At 38.3% G+C, this 10,632-nt stretch overlaps 1 protein-coding gene across 1 annotated transcript in view; it reads left to right on the top strand.

Moving 5' to 3' along the window:
• The first annotated feature begins 3,295 nt into the window (after nucleotides 1-3,295).
• The window catches only part of COPS3 (COP9 signalosome subunit 3), a 62,474-nt gene continuing 55,137 nt past the window's right edge, over nucleotides 3,296-10,632 (top strand). The window contains exons 1-2 of the mRNA XM_053695141.1: nucleotides 3,296-3,446; nucleotides 10,024-10,153. Coding sequence (XP_053551116.1) covers nucleotides 3,392-3,446; nucleotides 10,024-10,153 — 185 coding nt within the window. The 5' untranslated portion in view covers nucleotides 3,296-3,391. The remainder of the gene's footprint in view (nucleotides 3,447-10,023; nucleotides 10,154-10,632) is intronic.

Below are 10,632 nucleotides of genomic sequence, written 5' to 3'. Positions count from 1 at the left end.
AGAGGTGCTCAGCTCCGCATAAACTCGCAGGCAAATAAAGGTACTTTCAGCGTAAGTTTTTTTTTATACTTCATGACTGAAAGACCCCTTTTTGTATAGCATGGTAAAATCCTAGTGTTACAATAATGGTAGGATTTACTATCACTTTGATGTATTTTGTTCCAGTCAAAGAAAGTTTGAAGTACCTCAGATAATGCCACCCCTGCCATCCGGAGCAAGCAGGGTCACGTTCCACTCTGTAGTATTAACACTTGGATTACCATATGTAGTGGAGGTAGGCAAGGAGTGGAAGAGGATACTAGTGAGCTCCACCGAATGGAAGTATTACAATTGGCAGCACTTTTGCATTGTTTTTGAATTTTTACCGCTCTTTGATTACAAAGCTTTTGCGGTAGTTTGGCTTTAACAGTAATTTACGCTCACTTTTGTGATAGATTGCAGCCACTTGTAACGAAGGTTTGTATTTTTTGTTTTACCAGAGTCATTTATCAGCCAGTAATTTCGAATTATTGTGTAGTGGTAGGAAAGACCTGCTGTGCTTGTCTTGATTAGCTCTGTTGATGGTTTTCCAGTATTCGTCATTGGAAATAAATTGAGTGGTGTGCACTACATAACACTGAGTGAAATACACTTTCCATAACGTTTGTTCATTGGCAGAGTTGCACTACTATACTTGACATGAAACTAAACATTGAGAAACTGGTATCACTTCATCAAGCCCATGCATCACATTAACACTTTTGTCAATAGTGAAGTAATTTATGTGGTATATACAAGACAATTTCACAGTAACTATCAACTTTAAAAAGCTGGTATCACAATATCAAGATAATATATTTTGCATTACTTAATTAAAGGGACACTGAACCCAATTTTGTTCTTTTGTGATTCAGATAGAGCATGCAATTTTAAGCAACTTTCTAATTTACTCCTATTATCAATTTGTATTCATTCTCTTGCTATCTTTATTTGAAAAAGAAGACATCTAAGCTTGTGTTGGTTCAGCACTCTGGACAGCACTTTTTTATTGGTGGATAAATGTATCCACTAATCAGCAAGGACAACCCAGGTTGTTCAACAAAAATGGGCTGGCATCTAAACTTACATTCTTGCATTTCAAATAAAGATACCAAGAGAATGAAGAAAATTTGATAATAGGAGTAAATTAGAAAGTTGCTTAAAATGTCATGCTCTATCTGAATCACGAAAGAAAAAAAATTGGGTTCAGTGTCCCTTTAATTAAAGGGACATGAAACCCATTTTTTTTTCATTCATGATTCAGAACTTCAAGTTTTCATTTAAAATTTGAATAAATGTTTGTTACTTTGTTGATATTTTACCAGGTAAGGTATGAGTGCTGATGGTGAATTTTAGGGATGTGATATTTGTCACTCTTTTTACTAAACGGATGACTAAAACACCTGCAGGTTTTTGGCGGGACATATATTCTTACAAATGTGCAACACACAAGTTTCTGGAACTGCAGAGATATGTGTGTGTTGCTCTTTTGTACGAATATATCCAGTGCCGAAAAGAGACAAATTACACATTTTTTATTTTTTTAACTTCATCATTACCACCTGTTTTTTTGTGCAGCCGTATTTTCTTTTTGTTTTGTTCATCTGATGCAGTGGACTCGGCCGTTCATGGCTTGCACCCCCTAGGCTGTATAGTATACCATGAGACTCCCCTCACTTCCAGTGGTGTGTGCAGCTTACAACAGGACCTGGAGTGGTTTGGTGTGTTGTGATCCAAATGACGCAGACTGTGGCCATTTTTGGCATTGGTTTAGTAAACAAATCATGACAAATGGCACAGTCCTAGAGAGTTTATGGTAAAGGGAGAGGTGGCCGAAAACATTTTTTGGAACCACTGGTAAACGGGCAGTAAACTTACAAACTAATGTTATAATTCTGCACATAGTGCAGAATTATATAACATTAGCTTACCGGCAGATGTATACATTTAAATAATGCAGAAAAATGTTATGTAAAAGTTCATTTTACCAGAACGCCGCTCCTTGCTCTACTGAGTGGGTCTGGTTTTTTACACAGCGCATCGCGGTAACACTGTCTAGTCACAGTGTGCCCGGTCGCGCCATTAAAATGAATGTAGCTCGCTCCCGCTACTAGACCAGAGCGGGAGCGAGCTACATTCATTCAGACCCGCTCAGTAGAGCAAGGAGCTGCGTTCTGGTAAAATGAACTTTTACATAAAATGTTCTGCAGTACTTTAATGTATACATCTGCCGGTAAGCTAATGTTATTTAATTCTGCACTATGTGCAGAATTATATAACATTAGTTTGTAAGTTTACTGTGCCTTTAAAGGGACATTAAACACTTTGAGATGATAATATAAAATGATAAATTGTATATATATATGTATATATTCTATTCTAATGTAATCATAAAATGCTCAAAGTTTTTATTTTTATATTCTTTTATTACTAAGTGTTAACCCCAACAAAAGGGGTAAAACATAATTTAAAAAAAAAAAACATTTTGCGCATTATTAAAGGGATACTAAACCTAATTTTTTTCTCTCATGATTCAGATAGAGCATGCAATTTTAAGCAACATTCTTAATTAACTCCTATTATCAATTTTACATAGTTCTCATTATCTTTATTTGGAAAAGCAGGAATCCAAGCTAAGAAGCCGGCCCATTTTTCGTTCAGAACCTGTCCTGGATAGAGCTTGCTGATTGATGGGTACATTTAGCCACCAATCAGCAAGCGCAACCCAGGTGCTGAACCAAAAATGGTCTGGCTCCTAAGTTTACATTATTGCTTTTCAAATAAAAATAGCAAGAGAACGAAGAAAAAGTGAATAGGAGTAAATTAGAAGTTGTTTATAATTGCCTGCTCTATCAGAATTATTCCAACAAATTATAGCATTTTAGTATTTAATTTGAAGTTTCAAAAGATGCTGTCACTGTAATCTGTCACTTCCCACATTACTTTGTAGATCAATAAGAAATCAGTGTAACAAATAAAACCGTACTGCACATACAGTTGTTGAACACAAAACTCAATAAGGTTTACATTGAAACTTAGAATGTTAATTTGCTTTAATTTGTTCCCCCATAAAAACAACAGGTATTATTATTAGAGAACTGCGCCTTTAAGAATTTGTTTAGCATCTTGAAACGTAACAACGCTCAACTACTTTGCCACGCATATCGCGAGACTTGCCAAAGAATCATAGCGTCTCGTTATTGATGACGTATTTGTTCGTGTCGCGGGATTGGCGCCGTGACTATGCGACATGAAGCCCCAGTTCTCGCGAGATTTGTTTTTTTGTTGGTGAGCCTGGCCCTGTGCTTTACTTTCTTCCTGCTCCGCTCCCGGCACCAGCTCCCCCCGCGGAGGGAGGCGGGACCCGCGCAGCATGGCGTCCGCACTGGAGCAGTTCGTCAATAGCGTGAGGCAGTTGTCCTCTCAAGGTGAGGGAGGCAAGTGGTAATAATCCCACGGCTCAAAGAGGGACTGGCAATGCGTTGCAGCCCTCTCTGGCAACCAAGGGGTTAACACAGCTGCATAACTTCAATTATGTATACATAGGCGAACTTTCTTAAATTCATTCCGTTACGAAACCTTTTTAGGGCGTCAGTAATATTTGCTGCATAGGCTAATGCATTTGTATGAAACTTAGAGCAGGCATTACTAATAAACAATCATGAGTCTTTGTATATAGAGATATTTAGAATGAGCCAGAAAGCTATGGACCCTGGTTCATGGGATTTTGCAGATTTTTATTTAGAGATTCATGAGATGAGAATTATAAATTATATATAAGCGAATCCAGGTCCTCTTTAAGATAAAACTGAATATACAAGTTCCTTCCACAACATAGCAGTCTTGCCTAAGATTGTGAATACAGCAGATGCCTTCTTATTAATTATACTTTAAAGGGTCATTAAACTCAAGTCAATTCACCATAAAAGGTTTATGCATATTTAAAAACATGTGCAATGCCCTTTTTTTGTGTAATTTGTCTGCTTTTTCCTGTAATTTAACCCTGAAATTTGTATTGTTTTCCACTCCCTCAAGATATTCTGTGAACCAATCACAATGCAGCATGTAGGAGTGTAGGGTAATGCACCTTATACTCATACATGCTGCACTGTGATTGGTTCATATGTGCCACAGCATGTTTATAGCTGAATTGGCCACAACAAAGGCAGATAAACAACATTTCAGTGGCTTTTCAATGGGTGTGTCACTTAGAAAATGACAGTTTTTTTAAAGTGTAATTTTTATTTTATAACAAGTCACAAAGTATAATCAGTCATAGTGCGTGTAAATGATCTGCTTAATAGCAATAGAACAGAAATAAAAAGGGAAATTAAGGGGGGTGGGGAAATTGTGTCCAGGTGCCCATTTTAATTTGCTACAATATTGGTATGTGAGGCTAAAAGAAAAATGAAATACTCAGAGTAAACTGCCCATATTAGTGTTGGCCACATAAGAAATTATCCACAAACAGGGCAAAGAGACAGACATAAGCCGATTGGGTAAGTAAGTAAACCAAGTAGTGAGTTTGTGTCTATTACCCCTCCCATTAAACCATAAGAGAGCCCATAAGTGTCTTTTATTTATGCTTTCCCAGCCCCTTTCAGTGGGTGTCCCAGCCCAACCTCATCAGCAGTGCTAAACTGGGAGCTTCTAAGTACGTTTTTAAAAGGTTTTATACTGGATTTTTAGATCAGAATCTGTGCATATTCTTCTTTATAGTAGTGTTTATTACATGCAGTTTTTTTTGTAATGAAAATTAGTGTACACTGTCCCTTTGTTTCATATCCCTACAAAATAGTATTATATTCAGGTCAGCATTCTAGTTGATACTGACTCCTTAACATTGCTTCTTATTCTGACTCCAAGGTACCACAGCCCTGCCAAACTTTTGTAACTAGTGTTGACTCACAATTACTTTAATCAGAAGTTTTATTTGCACCTTCATTGGGTAAAACACTGCTACAACCTTTACATGCATTTTAATCAATAATTCTAAGTAAAAGTGTCTGTTGATTCACTGTTTCAGGAAAATGTGTTATTTGGTTAAAAAAAATAATAAAAAAATAAATAAAAATAATATATATATATATATATATATATATATATATATATATATATATATATATATATATATATATATATATATAATTATAGTGTGGTGAGTTAGCACTGAGTTCCTGAACATCATAAGACAAGGTGAAATTCTGTAATTTACAGCTAGATATAGGTATCTTTGGTTGATGGGACATTTGAGAGAAATATTTAGGGAGAAAGGTAACTTTGGCAATGTAAAGTATTTCTATACATAGGTTTCCTAAAAGTATCTTAGTGCCCCTAATCCTTAGTTACTTAGGGTTAAGACAGAGGAGGTTCAAACATCTACCTTAAGCAGCCTTTTGTAAGGGTAATACTTGCAGAGTTCAGTACACATTAGAAGACGCAGAACGCTTTAAAGCTACTGAATCATGGTGCGTTCTCATGTTTGAACTGCTTTAAATAGCTTTATCAAATGAAATTATATTCGCGATCCCTATTATTGGCATGTCTGCATTTTATTGCATATTGTGGGGCACGTTTGTTCTCCATATTTATAATCTCACAAGCAAATGCTTGTGCAATAATTCTGCCCTTGCACAACCAATTGTGTGAGAGTAGTGCTAGTCAATCACCCTGGTGGAATGAGTCCAAGGAGATTTTCATCCTCCATTTCTAAATTGGCAGAGAGGGTTTATGAACTAGGATTTTAAACTGCTGTTTTACAAATATCAGTTGCTGGCTCAAGAGTGAGCCTGCAGCTGATCGGGACTTTTGGATCATGAGAAATCTAGCCCTTTGAAAGATTACATATGTAATTCATATTATGTGGTGTAGGTGTTTAAATGTCCATGTGACCTTCTTTATATAGGTGAAACGTCTCAAAAGGTCAGGGAGTGCATAGGCCAACACAGATAAACTATGTGAAACCCTAAACTGTGGGCTCCAATTACCCCTTTTTATTCTTATAAGATGGGACATTTCAAAAAAATGAATTGTTTTTATGGTTTTGTGCCATGTCCCTAGATCCTGTAAAATAAAGTATACAACAGAAGTGAGTACACCCCTGTGCAAAATCACTTAAAAGTGAAATGATCTCTCAATCATTTTATTACTTTGAAGTTGACAAGTAGAGTATTTCCTCTTATGAACAATCAAAAACACTTTAGAAAGACTACATTAAAAATACAGTCCTAAAGTACAAACTTGATGCAACAAAATCATTGAAACAAAATTAAGTACACCTGTGGTTTCCAATTAGCCTAATTGCATGAACATGGTGATAAAATAACATTTTAACATCCAGAGCTTTCTTAGTTTTAGACCTATGGACTTTGTCTATTTGCATGTCTGCATTGCTCCACATGGAAAAGAATTGCCAGAGGAATTGAAAAATTTGTTTGTGAGACTTCACAAAGATGGAAAAGGAAACGGGGAGATTGGTGACCAACTAAAAATCAGTTGCAACACAGTTGCTGCAGTAATCAGAAGCAATAGAACGAGCCATAGTACCACTAATCAGAGCCGCAGTGGCCATCCTCAAGTGATGCCACAGACAGTGCGCTATTTGCACAATCTAGCTCTGAAAAATTGACGGACAAATGCTTCAGACTTGGCTCGGGTTATTAATGGAAATTGGAGTTTCTGTGACAGCTAAGACAGTGCAAACGGCATTGCATAACGTCAACCTCCATGGACAGCATCCAAGAAAAAAAATCTTGCTGGCTCTTCTGCACAAAACTCCAAGATTAAACTTTGCTAAACAGCTTGGAAAGAAGTCCTGATTAATATTGGGAGTACATTCTTTGGTCATGAGACCAAGATAAATTTGGGGTCCAACATGTTTGGTGTGGACCTGGCCAGGATTATTACAGTGAATGCATAGTCTGAAAAGTGAAGCACAGAAGTGGGAGTGTGACGATATGGGGCTGCACAAGTGTAAAAGGTGTTGGGGAGGTGACCTTTATGGATGGTATCATGAATGCCTGTGGATATACCAAAATACTGGCTGACAAGATGACTCCCAGTCTCAAGAAGATTGGCAGAAGAGGAATATTTCAGCATGATAACGATCCTAAGCAAACTGCCAAAATCACAAGTTTCTAAAGAAGAAAAACTATGACCTGGTCAAGTATGTCGCTTGACTTGAATCCAATAGAACACGTTAAAGAGAAAGATAGAGCTACAACCCCTCCAGCAAAGAGCAGCCAAAAAAATTGTGTCTGAAGAATGGCAGAACATCTATGCAGAACTTTGTGCAACGTTGGTATCCTCTACTGAGGAGAATAGAGTCTGTCGTCAAATAAAAGAATCTCATTAACAAAAGGTTTACTTACTTTGGTTGCATTGAGTTCCTACTGTGGGGGCAGTGTTGTTCACATAGTAAATCTGAACTGTTACTATTTAATTTTACATAGGAGCAAATACCCTGCTCTAAAACATAGAATTGATGCAATTACTGTAAGGTGATACAATTAACAATTTTGAATAATTTTGACATTTTAACCCCTTAATGACCACAGCACTTTTCCATTTTCTGTCCGTTTGGGACCAAGGCTATTTTTACATTTTTGCGGTGTTTGTGTTTAGCTGTAATTTTCCTCTTGCTCATTTACTGTACCCACACATATTATATACCGTTTTTCTCGCCATTAAATGGACTTTCCAAAGATACCATTATTTTCATCATATCTTATAATTTATTGTAAAAAAAATTATAAAATATGAGAAAAAAATGGAAAAAACACACTTTTTCTAACTTTGACCCCCAAAATCTGTTACACATCTACAACCACCAAAAAACACCCATGCTAAATATTTTCTAAATTTTGTCCTGAGTTTAGAAATAACCAATGTTTACATGTTCTTTGCTTTTTTTGCAAGCTATAGGGCCATAAATACAAGTAGCACTTTGCTATTTCCAAACCATTTTATTCAAGATTAGCGCTAGTTACATTGGGACACTGATATCTTTCAGGAATACCTGAATATCCATTGACATGTATATATTTTTTTTTAGAAGACATCCCAAAGTATTGATCTAGGCCAATTTTGGTATATTTCATGCCACCATTTCACCGCCAAATGCGATCAAATACAAAAAATCGTTCACTTTTTCACAAACTTTCGGTTTCTCACTGAAATTATTTACAAACAGCTTGTGCAATTATGGCATAAATGGTTGTAAATTTTTCTCTGGGATCCCCTTTGTTCAGAAATAGCAGACATATATGGCTTTGGCATTGCTTTTTGGTAATTAGAAGGCCGCTAAATGCCGCTGCGCACCACACGTGTATTATGCCCAGCAGTGCAGGGGTTAATTAGGGAGCTTGTAGGGAGCTTGTAGGGTTAATTTTAGCTTTATTCTAGTGTAGCAGACAACCCAAAGTATTGATCTAGGCACATTTTGGTATATTTCATGCCACCATTTCACCGCCAAATGCGATCAAATAAAAAAAAAAGTTCCCTTTTTCACAAACTTTTTGTTTCTCACTGAAATTATTTACAAACAGCTTGTGCATTTATGACATAAATGGTTGTAAATTTTTCTCTGTGATCCCCTTTGTTCAGAAATAGCAGACACATATGGCTTTGGCGTTGCTTTTTGGTACTTAGGCCGCTAAATGCGCATCACACGTATTATGGCTAGCAGTGAAGGGGTTAATTGGGTAGCTTGTAGGGAGCTTGCAGGGTTAATTTTAGCTTTAGTGTAGAGCTTAGCCTCCCACCTGAAACATCAGACCCCCTGATCCTTCCCAAACAGCTCTCTTCCCTCCCCCACCCCACAATTGTCCCCGCCATCTTAAGTACTGGCAGAAACTGCCAGTACTAAAATAAAAGCTATATTTGGGCTTTTTTTTTTTAAAAAGAAAAGGCATATTTACATATGCTGCTCTGTAGGACCCCCCTTTAGCCCCCAAACTGACTGATCCCCCACCAAACAGCTCTCTAACTCTCCCCCTGTCTTAATGGCCGCCATCTTGGGTACTGGCAGCTGTCTGCCAGTACCCAGTTTAGAATAAAATTGGTGATTTTTAAATTTTTCCCCTTTTCTGTAGTGTAGCACCCTGCCCCACCAAAAACCAACCCCCCACCCCCTCCTAGATACCATCGATTTATATATTTTTTGCCATAAATATACCCCTTTCTCAAACTTTTAAACAGTTATATTTTCTGTAGTGTAGCGTTCCCGCCCGCTCCCGCCCCGTGCACCCGCCCGCCGCGCCCGTGCGCGCCCCCATCGGCTCTGCCCCCGATCCCGCCCCCCTCTACATTACCCGGCCCATCGATGGCCGCCCACCCGCCTCCCAAGTCGGCTCCCACCCACCGATACCGGCCATCGATGTCCGGTGCAGAGAGGGCCACAGAGTGGCTCTCTCTGCATCGGATGGCCATCTAGCGTTATTGCAGGATGCCTCCATATCGAGGCATCACTGCAATAACCGGAAAGCAGCTGGAAGCGAGCAGGATCGCTTCCAGCTGCTTTCCACACCGAGGACGTGCAGGGTACGTCCTCAGGCATTAACTGCCTTTTTTTTGAGGACGTGCCCTGCACGTCCTCGGTCATTAAGGGGTTAAAGGAGTATGAAACCCACATTTTCTCTCTCATGATTCAGATAGAGCATGTGATTTTAAACAACTTTCTAATTTACTTACATTATACATTTTTCTTTGTTCCTTTGGTATCTGTTGTTGAAAATCAGGGACTTATGCTTAGGAGCCGGCCCATTTTGGAGCACTATATAGAATGTTATCCATTTGCAAGGGCACTAGATGGCAGCAATATTTCCTGCCATGTAGTGCTCCAGATGCCTACCTAGGTATCTCTTCAACACAGAATATCATGGGAACGAAGCAAATTTGATAATGGAAGTGAATTGGAGGCAAGTGGTATTTATCCCTGAGTAATGGTGATTATTAATGTAGTGGAATCTTTATAACACAGGGTCTGTTTTCCGATGTGTATTGCAGGACAAATGACCCAGTTATGTGAGCTAATCAACAAGAGTGGCGAGCTGCTGGCGAAAAACCTCTCCCATTTAGATACAGTGCTGGGTGCCCTAGATGTCCAGGAACATTCTCTGGGGGTCCTTGCTGTTTTGTAAGTAATTTTTGCATCATTGCAGGTATTTTTTTTTTAATTTAAGATGTTTTAGTAATAAAACGGACACAAATCTAACAATATATTGTCCTCAGAGTGAACATACTTTGGATCCACATTGTGATATGATGGTATAAATTATGCTAGTATGTGTTTTTGGAGCATATGGAACTACTCACTGTGTATATACCAGTGATGGTGAACCTTGGCACGCCAGAGGTTTTAGAACTACATTTCCCACGATGCTCGACTGGACTGCATAGTACCTGGGCATCATGGGAAATGAGGTTCTGAAATATCTGGAGTGCTAAGGTTTGCCATCACTGGTACCATGCACTTAGCAGCTTGTCATTCAAGACCAGACGTTGTGTATGCGACCAATCGGAATCTGCATGTTTTGAGATTGGCACTAGGGGCGTGCATATGGTACTAATATCCATATTTACATAAATGTTGTCTCTCTAAACTTTTAACGCCAT

The sequence above is a fragment of the Bombina bombina genome, chromosome 11 (genome assembly GCF_027579735.1).
Source record: "Bombina bombina isolate aBomBom1 chromosome 11, aBomBom1.pri, whole genome shotgun sequence".
Lineage (NCBI taxonomy): Eukaryota > Metazoa > Chordata > Amphibia > Anura > Bombinatoridae > Bombina > Bombina bombina.
The sequence above is the reverse complement of the archived record's forward strand: the minus strand, read 5'-3'. Positions and strand labels throughout refer to the sequence as shown.